At 38.6% G+C, this 12,669-nt stretch overlaps 1 protein-coding gene across 1 annotated transcript; it reads left to right on the top strand.

The window, feature by feature from the left end:
- Positions 1–10,742: 10,742 nt before the first annotated feature.
- LOC141494012 (tripartite motif-containing protein 43-like) lies at positions 10,743–12,146 on the top strand. Its single transcript, XM_074195206.1, has one exon. The coding sequence runs from the start codon at positions 10,743–10,745 to the stop codon at positions 12,144–12,146; it is 1,404 nt and encodes a 467-aa protein (XP_074051307.1).
- Positions 12,147–12,669: the final 523 nt, after the last annotated feature.

The raw sequence follows: 12,669 nt of genomic DNA, 5'->3' as shown, positions 1-12,669 counted from the left end.
AGTAACACCAAGTGGGCTGGTCAGTATGGGATGTCTGATGCTTTCTCTGGAGTGTCCATGACTTTGATTAGTGGCCTACTCCCTATGATCTGGGTTATCCTTGATTAATGTGAGCTGGGCAATCAGGCTATGTAGTTAATGTCTATAATCCCAAATCAACACTGCTGGAGATCTGCTGCTCATTCCTGCATTTAGGGGAAGTGGGGGTAGCTGTTGCTGTACTTCAGGGAAGGATAACTTTCTGCCAGAGGAATGGAGGGGAGGGGACTCAGGTGGAAATATGGATGCTCTGGTCCTGCTCTTCCAGACCAGTGGAGTTGTCTGGAAGGATGTCTAACCTCTGGAGCTCTCCCACCTGCAAAGTCAAAGCTTCTACTGCTGTTGTCAGGTTAGTCCCCAGGCCTCACTCCACTGTCCCTGGGCTGGCTCTCTGCTCTCTGCCCCTGGCTTGCCCACACTCCCCTGTGACAGACCTTGCTGTGCAATATTCTCCTAGATTCTTCTATGTGTTTTGTTGATCCAATTATGTTAACAGGCCTGGTTCATTTTAGTTATGAGGGAAAGCCAGGAGAGCTTAAGACAATGTCTGACATCTTTCCACCATCTTGGCCTGAATTCCCTTTTTACATTCTTAAAACACAGGTATAACCAAGTTACTCATCTCTACAAGAAACTTCATTTCCATATTGCCTTTATAATTAAATACCCTTTTTATTTAGCATTAAAAATCCTTTGAAATAGGAATCCAACCTACTCTTTAAGACTCTTGATATACTATTCCCACCTCTATGACTTTGCCCAGACTGAAACCTGATATATATTTCCTTCTTTACTCCCATTAGGTGTTAATATTTAGTTACCTTTAGGGTTCAGTTCAAGGACTTTTGCATGAGGTCTGTCTTAAATTCGTTTAGTTGCTAGTGTCACAGCTTTTGGAATTTCTTTTGATATTAATGTCATATATACATTATATTTACTTCTCTGTGTTCCTTTTGACTCACTAGTTAGAATGCAAGCTCATTGAAAGCAGCCGCTATTCAATTTTTGTCTGTCTGTCCCTTAGTGCAGCTAGATGGTATAGTAGATTGATGACTGGGTTCAATGTCATGAAGACCTGAGTTCAAATATGAGCTCAGACACTCACTTCATTCTTTTGTGCCTCAGTTTCCTCATCTGTCAAATGACCTAGAGAAAGAAATGGCAAACTATTCCAATACCTCTGCCAAGAAAACCCCAAATGGAGGCACCAAAAGTCAGACATGACTGAAATGGTTGAACAACAAAAATTTGTCCCATGTTCTTAACACAGTATATGACTTAGAGAAGGTTTGCATTAAATAGTCATTTACTAAGTTAATCAGTAAAGTACAATTTGAGGGTCAGTTATTGAGATGTAGGTTGAATTTTTTGGAGATAAAAGATTTTAATGCCAACATTGTTCTTTATATGCTTTTCGAATCATTTTAAAGAATTAACAGTTGCTTGTTTCAGTCCATTAGTGCCTCAAACCAAGTTGGAGTTTACTTTACATTTCAATTACCCTCCTCAGCAGGAAACATTTTGAAAGATCAGTCAAGTTAACATAGATATTAAAAATACATCATCAGTTTATCACAACAAACATATAGGTTAGTCAAAACAGCATTGATTTAATAAAAATCACAAATAAAGCATTATTAAAAGTAACATTTATTTTAATTTATTTTAAAAAAGACTCAAAGTAAGGTTTGCTGCAATTCCAGGGAGATGGGACTGGAAAAAGTTCAAGTTACTTTACAGTGTGAAAGAGATGTTTTCAATTGGGAGTCTGTTCCTTATCATGAAATTGGTGATGTCCATTTTCTTACAAGGGAAGTTTGGAATTTGAAGGACCATTCCAGGTAGTCTGGTAATGGATGAGAATTACTCCCTGTAGAGAAGTGCAGTGGGGTGAATAATAGTAGTATTTGTCTTTCATTCTTGAAGAAGACCATTACATCAGAGAGGTGATGTCATGACAAGCACATGAATTGGATTTGAGTGAAGGGGTTCTGTACTCAGGCATCAACCTCACTTTCTCCTCCAGTCATCTGTGCCCAGTGGCAGATATGAATCAGGATGACTAGAGATGGCCCTGGACATGAGGCAATCAGGTTGATGTAACTTGCCCAAGTATCAAGTGTCTAAGGCTGGATTTGAATTGCAAGAGATTAAGGGGATTTCTATCTGCTGGGGAATAGCAGAATAAGGTGCTATTGAGAGCCACTCAGGCAAATTTGAATTAGAAGGTCAGTTATGACTTAAAAAACTTAAGTTCTGTTGACCCTTGGGCTGAAGGCTTGTGGCCTCACTTGTTGATAGCCCTGTTCCCAAACTTCTTGACCTGAGTTACATCCTGCAAGGTTACATCCTGGCCAAGTTAGAGCTACATCATTGTTTTTATCCTGTATGCTAATTATGTGTTTTTCTGCTATAAAGAACTGTTTGATACTACCAATAAATGGCTCTGCTAGGTGCCCTGCTAGCAACCCCACCAGAATGTATACATGTTTCTTTTCTCTCCTGAGCTTAATGAATCCCCTGTTGGACAGGGGAACTCAGCAAGGTGTGGCATATAAATGTGATGGAATATTATTGCCTTATAAGAAATGATGAACAGTCAGATTTTAGAAGTTCTTGTAAGGACATATATGAACTTATGCTCAGTAAGGTGAGCAGAACAGGAAAATATTGTTCATCTTGACAGAAACATTGTGAGATGATCAACTATGATAGATTTGACCCCTCTCTGCAATAGAACAATCAAAGACAATTATAAAGGATGTTTGATGAATGATGCAATGAATGCTGAATCAAAGTTGGAATGCTGATCAAAGAATATTATTTTCACTTATTTAAATTTGTATTTTGCTTTTTTCTTCTCACAATTTCCCCTCTTTATTCTGATTCATCTTGCAAATATGACTAAAATGAAAATATGCACAACATGATTCTGCATGCCTAACCTATGTCAGATAACCTGACAGTAAGGAGGGAGCAGGGGCAGGTGGGAGAAAGAAAGTGTTATAAACATGTATGTTGAAAACTGTCTTCAAATATAATTGAAAAAATAAACATCAAAATGAAAGGAAAATAAACTTATTCAGGAGCTTATTCATTTCATTTTCCCCTCCATCATGGATCTTTCCCAAATGAGAGTTCCTCTATGATAGTATCTAGTTTGTTTGTCTTTGAATTCTGTTATCTTGTACAGTGCCTGAAAAAAATTGTAAGTGATTAGAAAAAAATTAGCTAGACTGAACTGAAGGTATTAATGATAACTCTAAAGAAGCCCAGAGGATTGGGGAAATAAGTTTGTTATCTCCCACTTTTTCTTATTTCTCCATTGTGAGAGGTGTTTATCATTTCCTGTGTAGTTTCTATGGAGCTAGGTTGGTGCCAGGGACTGCAACCTGGGAAAGGATGTTACTCAGAAGGGAAGCTCACACTTTCAATATCTCCAATCTATCTGAAAGTCTCATGACTTGATGACAGAGAAGACAGCTTTGTATAGAAGTGGGAAAGGAAGAGAGAAGGAAGAAGACCTGAAAGCTGTGTTGCTTGTCTGAATGAGAGTGCTTCTAGGTGAGAAGGAACGTTTCAAGTTACCTTTAAAGACAGGGAGTTTGAACAGAGACAGAAAGATTGTGTAGAGAAACATGAATTGTATTTGAGAGATGGTTTGATAAATTTTATATGAAAAGATACAGATGAGAGAGTGCTCTGAGAGGGCCTGGAGTGTAAGGAACTGGCCATTTTGACAGAGGTATTCCATTAACAAGATCTAGCATGAGGATAGCAGGGTTAGGAATGAAAGGGGCTGTTAGTCCAGGCCAGATTGGAATTCTCCAGAACATTTATTTCCAAAGGCCCAAATTCTAGGCATAAGTGCAGTTTGAACATTCTGCATTTAGCACCCTCTTACTCCTCAGAATTGTCATTCATCCAAAATCTTCAAGTTTGCTTGTGCAAAAATTTCCTCCTGCAGCAGAAAATGGACAGCCTCTTCTTGGATAAGTGATGATGGGCATGACCTTCATGTGTGGACTGGGCAAAAGGACTAAAGAGAATATACTTCTGGGACTCTTATCTTTTACAACGTTCTCCAGCAGGCACTCATTTATAAATTACACTCTACTCTATTTCCTCACTACCCCTGTTACCCCCATCTTTTCTCCTTGATCCCCACTTAAAGGAACCAAGGCTGGTTCCATGACTCCCTGACCAGTGGACTCTCATCTTTGTGCGTGTTGCTACTATGCATCTCTCTGAGCTTTCTCCAGGAATGAATTCTCAACCCAACATCAGACTCTCTCTCCATGGACCTTTAATTCTTAGCCTTCCCTTTGCAAGAGGATAAGCATCACATACTTCCTGAAGGAAAGATGCTCTCCAGTTGTTGAACTATTGTTCTTTCCCCTTGTTTTATATTCTCTTATATTCTGTGCATGCATTTTTCTAATAAATGAATTTTATTTCCTTGATTTAAAACCCTTATGAACATTCTGCTTCTAAATTCTAATGATTCTTGTCTTCCTAGAATTTATCATAGTCCTATGAGATACATTTCAATATTTTGCATGATTATGCCCCTTGAATTTCAATAAACATTTCCTTTTGTTCTTTTAAATTTAAAATGAAATAAATGGTAGTATTTACTGCCCTTATATGCATTTTTTTGTTTATTCATTTCATTTATGTATAATTCTTAGCGACCACATTTGAGGGTTTCTAGTCAAATAAACAAATTTGCCATTTTATTTTCTAGTTCATTTTACAGATAAAGAAACTGAGAAAAAAAGAATGAAGTGACTGGCCAAATCATTTTGACCAGCTCAAAGAACTACTAAATATCTGAGACTTCATGTAAACTCAGGAAGATAAGTCTTCCTGAATGTAGGACAGTTACAGTATGCCTTATAATATCCTTATGTACATGAGAAAATGATTAATTAATATCACAGAAAATATGTTATTAAATTACTTTGATGAAAAATCTGATGATTAATCTGATGATCAAATCAAATTACTTTTGAAGAAAATAATTATTTAATTAATTTGATTATCAAATCTATAGTCAAATATTCTTCATGCCCTTTCATAGGCATCTCATATTCCCTTGGGTTTTGCATATCTCATATTGGGAATCTCTTCTGTGTATATGTATATATGCTTAAGTTTTCCATATTATGGGATTGGTCAAGGACAATTAACTCTTGATTATTTGTCTCTTCTAGACTGAGTAAAATTCTAAGGAAAATATTCTAGTTCCAATTTCACAAGGATATACTCTCTTTCATGAACGTTAATTTAGATAGTTCCCAATCTCACTTTTCATTTGTCTTTATGATGATTCTCCACACTTTGAAGTAAGCCTGAGTATCATTCTTCCCACAGTGCTTCCTCTTCTGCTTTGGGTTCCAGTAAAATGAACAAATGAAAACTCCTAAGTCATGGAAGGAAAACAACCCCTGTTTTCAGGGAGCAGAATCTCTGAGACTCTGGCAGGAGCATTTTGGAAGTCTGATGAATGCTTCTCCTCCTTCCCCTTCCCCTTCCCCTTCCCCCTATTTCTTCTCTTCCTTTTTCTCTTCCTTCTTCTTCTCCTCCTCTTCCTTTTTTCTTTTTCCTTCTCCTTCTTCATCTTCATCTTCATCATCATCATCATTTTCTTCTTCTTCTTCTTCTTTTGCTTCTGCTGCTACCCATAAGGATGAGGATGAACACGATACTTGTGGATCCTAAGCTTGTTCATGACCTAATTAGGGGATGCAGCGTGAAGGACAATGTTTTCCAGTTTTACATTCTGTTTGCACCTCTAAGTCCTTCCAAGTTCTATTAGGAATAAAATAATAACTTAAAATATTGCATATCACAAAATTGTTGCATAATACCTAGATTGGTGATTCAAGGCTCTCCAAATTCCTTGGTCTAAACTAAAGATTTTATCTTCAGTTTTTGGAGGATCAGAGTAGATAGGTGAATTGCCCAGGGTCACACAGGCAGAAATGTGGGCCCATCTCCAGGATTCCAGATCCAGCACTCAAACTATTAGCCCATATTGCCTCTCCTGAAAGATACAGTCATGGAAAGTGGTACTAAGGCTCAGGAAGATCTAGGTTCAAATCCTTTCCTGGGTCATATTTGGGTGTGTAATATTAGGAAAGTTTCATCTCATGAGGCACTTCAGTGCTTTAGAGATACTCTTAGAGACACTAAATCCCAGAGAAGGTGACCATAATTATTGGGAGATAAGCATGGACAATTCCTTGCCTTGAGTTGACTGTATTCTTTTCAAAGTTAAGATTTGCATAGATTTTGAAGGATTTCCAAGTGTTTTTCATTTAAGTCACTGGATTCCTGAAAACAACTTGGGGATACAGGTGTTATTCCCCATTTTAGAGAGGAGAAATATGAGACCTTTGAGTGAATAAGTGAATTTTTTGAGGGTCACCCAGATTGTAAGTGCTTGGGAGAGGATCAAGTTCAGGTCTTTCTGATTTCAAGGTCTTACCTGATTCACCTCAATTTTGAAAATATTGCCTCATTATAAACATCTAATGACCTGAGATTGAACTAATGCTCTCTGAGGTCACTACCTGCTAATAATTTAGATCTCCAGAGTATTGAGAAGTACATTTTGACTGGAATGAGCATGGAATGACTTGACTCTTTTGGATGGTTGCTTATGACCACTTATGTTTGTATGGACCGATGCTATGAAAACATGGATATTTAGCATACAAGATGATCAAATTTCATTTGTCCATAGACCTTCTCTAGCCAGAAGAGTTCAAAGGCCGTTCTTTCATCCTTCTTCCCCAAATTCTTCTGAATAATGGTTTACATCCTTCCCATCCCCCCCAATAATAGTATTGTATGTTCCCCATTACTTGTAGTTTTCAACATCATTTTAAGATTATACTTAAAATAATTTTCCCTCCCTTCATGCAGTTCCCCTCCACAAGACAGCAAGCAATCTGACACAGGTTATGCATATACCACCATATTAAACATATTTCCATATTAATCATTTTGTGAAAGACGAATAAGAACAAAAGGTAATAAATATCAGAAAGAAAGAACAAAAATAAAAAAGTGAAAATAGTATGCTTTGATTGCATTCAGACCAGTTACTTCTTTTTCAGCATGTAGATATTATTATTCTACACGTGTCATTTGGAATTTTCTTGGATCATTGTATTGCTGAGAAAGGTTAATTTTATCATATTTAATCATCACAAAATTTGTATATAATGTTCCCCTCAGTTTACCAAGAAATGGTTCCAGTATTATCTGAAAAACCATATTCTAGTGCAATAGTATTCCATTACTTTCATTTAACATAACTAGTTCAACCATTCCACAACTGTGGGATATCTCCACAATTACTTTTTTTTCAGGTGTGGAAAGAAAAATAAATATTTATTAGAAGAAGTTACAATGCAAAAGAAAAGGATAGGGGTAGAGAGAGAGAGAGAGAGAACAGGCAGCCGTGAGGCTTGAGTTAACCAGGCTACATAATGAAACCCTATGGAGTGCCACATGGTTTAATGAAGAGCCAGAGGAAGTTCCATCCTTCTGGATGGGAAGTGGAGGGAGCAAGAGACATTCCACAATTTCCAAATCACCAAACTGCTAAGAACATTTTTGTACATGCAGGTCCTTTATCCTTTTTTTTTAGTATGCTGAGGCAGGATTTTATTGAATTTATTTTCATTTTTTTTAGTTTTTTTGCAAGGCAAATGGGGTTAAGTGACTTGCCCAAGGCCATACATCTAGGTAATTTATTAAGCATCTGAGGCCAGATTTGAACTCAGGTACTCCTGACTCCAGGGCTGGTGCTCTATCCACTATGCCACCTAGCTGCCTCTTATTTTTCAATTATATTCAAGTTTTTGTAAGTTTTTGAGTTCCACATTTTTTAGCTACCCTCCTTCCTCACACCCCTTCCCATAGCATTGAACAATCTTATGTAGATTGGATATGTAGAATTGTGTTTAAAATATGTCCATATTAGTCATGTTCTGAAAGAGGAATTAGAATGAAGGAAATAGAACTAAAAACATGAGAAAGAAAGAAAAAACAAAGAGAAACTTTAAAAAGAGAACATAGTATGCTTTCAAGCTCCATTGTATTTTCCCCGCTCTGGATGTGGATGGCATTTTCCATAACAAGTCTCTCAGGATTGCCCTTGATCACTGAACTGCGGAAAGTAGATACACCATCATGGTTGGATCAACTCACAGTGTTGCTATTAATGTATTTAATGCTCTCCTGCTTCTGCTCACTTCAATCAGCATCAGTTCATGGAAGTCTTTCCAGGCTTTTCTAAAGTCCAGCCACTGATGATTTCCAATAGAAGAGTGATACTCTTTCACATTCATATACTATTCCTTGTTTTATCATTCCTATCAATTTCCAATTCTTTGTCACTCTAAAAAGAGGTGAGATAAACATTTCTCTATAGATGGGTCTTTCACCTTTTTCCATGTTCTTTTTGGATTACAGATTTTGTAGGGTCATGTTGGATCAAAGCTTATTCATAATTATAAAGATGTATGGTACTTCCAAACCAGATGGTAAAATGAAGCCAGGAACTTTCTGAAGCTCTCCTGTGTTTCTCTCAGAAATAATATTAATCAAGCCTCTTAATAGATTTTGGAGCCATAGAACCCCTCCAAAACAAAATAGAACATCATCCAGCAAGGTCTGTCATGGGGGCAGCATGAGTGTATCAAAGGTAGAGAACAGAAACCCAGTCCACTGAATTGGGGTGAACCAAGGACTAAATTGAGCTCCTTAGCTGTAGGAAAGATCTCTAGTAGACATTTTTGTAGTTCTGACATAGTAGTTTTGGCTGTTCTGCTGTGGGTGGGCTGGTAGAAGTCCAGCATGGGTCCCCATTCTACTGGCACAGTTGGTTTGGATGTTCAGAACGGGATGGTGAGTCCCTGGTATTCCCAGCCCAGAGGACTCAGTGTTCAAGCACAGACAGCTAAGAGACAGTTAGTAGTGTTCCAACCTTTCCCCATAGCTCAGGGAGTGGATAGCTGACATTCCAAGGGCTGAAGGTCCAGATACAGAATCTCTGATATTTCTTACCCATAGGTAATCAAAGCCCAGAAGTTTCTGATATTGAAGGCTCCTGATCTTCTATGAGCAAAACCCTCCCCCCAACACAAAAACCATGGGATAGGGTTCAGTAACCAAATCCAAATGAAGTAAGAAATGGTAAAGAAGAAAAGATTCTATTGAAATTTAGCAAGTAAAATATGGGCAAAACACTGTCTCAGAAAAAGATTACAGAAGGTGTGGTGCATGGGAAGCTTCAGAGAATATTAAATGAGCTCAAGCCCAGAAAGACTTCAAGGGTGAGTTCAAAAAGGATTTTAAAATTAAATGGAAAAATTGGAAAAAGAAATGCCAGATAAAATTAACACCTTGCAAGAAAAAGGGACAGAAGAAAATAAATCCATTAAAAATTCAATTGGAAAAATGAAAAAAGACACAAAATTTATTAATAAAATCCAATTAAGCAAATGGAAAGAGATAACAGCTCATTGAAAAATAGTTATCCAGGATTATAGGTATAACCAAGTACTTTTTCCAATTTTGCTCTGAAACAAATTTAAATGAAGCCTCTAAAGAGATCATCTCCAATCTAAAGGAAAGTCTCACAACTTGTTGGTAGGGGAGAGAGGTTAGTCTAGAAGTGAGGAAAGAAGATAGCCTGAAACCTATGGTGCTTGAGTAATTGAAAGGGTTTCTGGGTGAGATGAAAGGATTCAAATTGCCTTTAAAAACAGGGAAGAGGAACAGAACTGAAAAGACTATGTAGAAAGCCAATAGTTGGTATGTGAGGGATGATTCAGTCAATGTATAAGAAAAGACCCAAATGAGAATGCTCTGAGAGGCCAGGGACTGTAATTAACTGGTCAATCATGGTCATCTTTGACAGAAGTGTTCCATTAAGAAGATGTAGTATGAAGGGGTGGGAAGGGTTGAGAAGGAAAGGAGAAATTGGTCTAAGTCAGATTGGAATTGCCCAGAACATTCATTTCCAAAGACCCAGATTCGAACCAGAAATGCCATTTGAAGTTTATACATTTAGCCCCTTCTCACTTTTCATAGTTGGTATTCTCCAAACTCTCCCCATTTTCTTGTGAAACATCCTGGAGTACAGAATAGACAGCCACTTCTTAGATGGCTTGTGATGGGCATAGTCTTCATATATGGGCTGGATGAAAATACTAGAGAGACCACTTTCACATCTCATATTCTGTGACTCAGTGACTTGAAAGGGAAGTGTTGAAAGGATTCGTCAGAAGACTTGGGAATTGGAATAAGGAAGAGGGAAGGAAAGAACTGTCCTGTAGACTATTTTGATTCCAGACAGTCTATGGAAGAAAATCAGATTTGAAATTCCATTGAGCTAAAGCTCAATGTTTTCAAAACATTCCTCTTTACTTATTTCAAGGCAGAAATCAAAAAAGTCCACCAGAGGTGTGAACTCTGGGAGCCTCAGATTTGCTACAACTAGCAAGGATTAACAACTTGGATTGCAGTTCAATTGAATTAACACCTTTTCTGGTAGGTTCTGAAGAGATGAGGCTACTTCCTATAAAAGGAGGGTGTCCCTCTCCTCAGAATCACTAGTTCTAGTGGAACTTAAGTCATTGCATTTCATTGCTACAGAAAAAGAAGCATTTAGAGATAGGAGAATGACTGCTGCTATAGAAATGTTGCAGAAACTGCAGAAGGAAATTACTTGTGGCATCTGTAGGAATTACTTCTCTCAACCAGTCACCATCAAGTGTGGGCACAGCTTTTGCCAAGCCTGTCTCTCCATGTGTTGGAGATCTGAAGCTCTAGCTTTCTCATGTCCTGAGTGCAGGCAAGTGTCCCTGGATGGAGAAATCCCAGCAGTTAATGAGCAACTAGCACAACTGACTGCCCTGGGCCAACAGCTCATCCACCAGCTTTTGCAGAGGACTGAAGTGCAGAACCACTGTGCAACGCACAACCAAGTCTTCAAGCTCTTTTGTGGAGACGACCAGACACCCCTTTGTGTGAGATGTTGCCAGAGCCCAGAGCATGGGGCTCACATGCTCAGTCCTATTGATGAGGCTGCTCAAAATTTCAGGGAGAAGCTTCAGAACATTCAGAGTCAACTGGGGAAGGGTTTGGAGGAAATTGAGAAACTTATTGCTGAGGAGAAGAGACCTGTGGTTACCTGGAATTGGATGATCTCAGAAGAATACAACAAACTGCACCAATTTCTCATGGAGGAAGAAACCCGATGTCTTGAAAGGATAAAGGAAGTGAAAAAGGCCAGCAAGGACAGACTGTCCAGATATAGGCAAAGCCTTCAGGACCTAATGCTGGAGCTGGAGGAAGCAGGCCACCAACCTAATGTGGAGCTGCTCCAGGATCTCAAGGAGTTGCTGGGAAAGACTAGTTCAGTGTTGCCTCAAATGGCCAAAGCTGTGGTCCCAGAGCTGGGAGACTATCCTATCCCTGGCATGATAGAGATGCTCAGGAGATTCCAAGTGGACATCAGCATGAATCCAGCATCAGCCAGTCCCTATGTGACTGTCTATGAGGATCTCAAGAGCGTGAAGGCTGCAGATGACTGGCCAATGGACACCAAGAATCCTGACACATCTGTTTGTCATGGTATCCTGGCTGAGCAGACCTTCAGTACAGGCAGACAGTACTGGGAGGTGGATGTGACTCAACTACCTCAGTGGGTCCTGGGGATCTATACGTGCTACTTGGGGAAGAAAAGGCCAAGGGAAGCAGACTCCTATGATTCTGTGTTCCTTCTTAGATGTGTCAAAAACAAAGAGGATTACTGCTTCCAAAGCTATCCTGGATCTTTGAACCATTATGTGAAAGGTCCTGTGCCCAGGGTTGGAGTGTATCTCGAATATAGTTCTGGGACTCTTGTATTTTACAATGTTCACCATAGCTCTCTCATTTATAAATTTCAGTCTATTCCCTTCACTGCCCCTGTAATTCCCATCTTTTCTCCTGGCCCCCCACTTCTGGGAATAAAGCCTGGTCCCATGATTCTCTGTCCAGTGATCTCTCATCTTTATACATGCTGCTATTCATCTCACTGAATAGTACTCTAAGCAGGAATTCTTTATTAAAAATATTTATTTGAGGCAATGGAGTTGAATGACTTGCCCAAGGTCACACAGCTAGGCAATTATTAAGTCTCTGAAGCTGGATATCAACTTAGATCCTCCTACCTCCAGTGCCAGTTTCCTATCTACCATACCACCCAGAGACCCTAGGGAGAAAATCTTAATCAATCACTATGGTTCCTTGGCATTGCCTTTTTATTTCCAAACTTCACTTGCAGGAGGATGGGCTTGACATATTTCCCAATGGAAGATGCTCACCAATTGGTTCTGAAGAGATGTTCTCACTACATATTTATTTAATAAATCAATCCTTTTGAGATTATGAAAACTCACATAATTCTGATATATGATCTTATGTTTCTGTAATCCTAGATTCATCACAGTTCTGTGAGGTTCATTTCAACCTTTTGCAATAACATACCTCTTGAATTTCACTAAACTTTCTCTTTTGATCTGTTAAATTTAAAATGAAATAAATTCTAACTTTCACTGTTAT

The sequence above is a fragment of the Macrotis lagotis genome, chromosome 7, assembly GCF_037893015.1.
Source record: "Macrotis lagotis isolate mMagLag1 chromosome 7, bilby.v1.9.chrom.fasta, whole genome shotgun sequence".
NCBI lineage: Eukaryota > Metazoa > Chordata > Mammalia > Peramelemorphia > Peramelidae > Macrotis > Macrotis lagotis.
This window is presented reverse-complemented; position numbering and strand designations above follow the sequence as displayed.

Bases quoted from the DNA above. Each gene is read 5' to 3' on its own strand.
- LOC141494012 (XM_074195206.1), top strand. From the start codon at position 10,743: ATGACTGCTGCTATAGAAATGTTGCAGAAACTGCAGAAGGAAATTACT.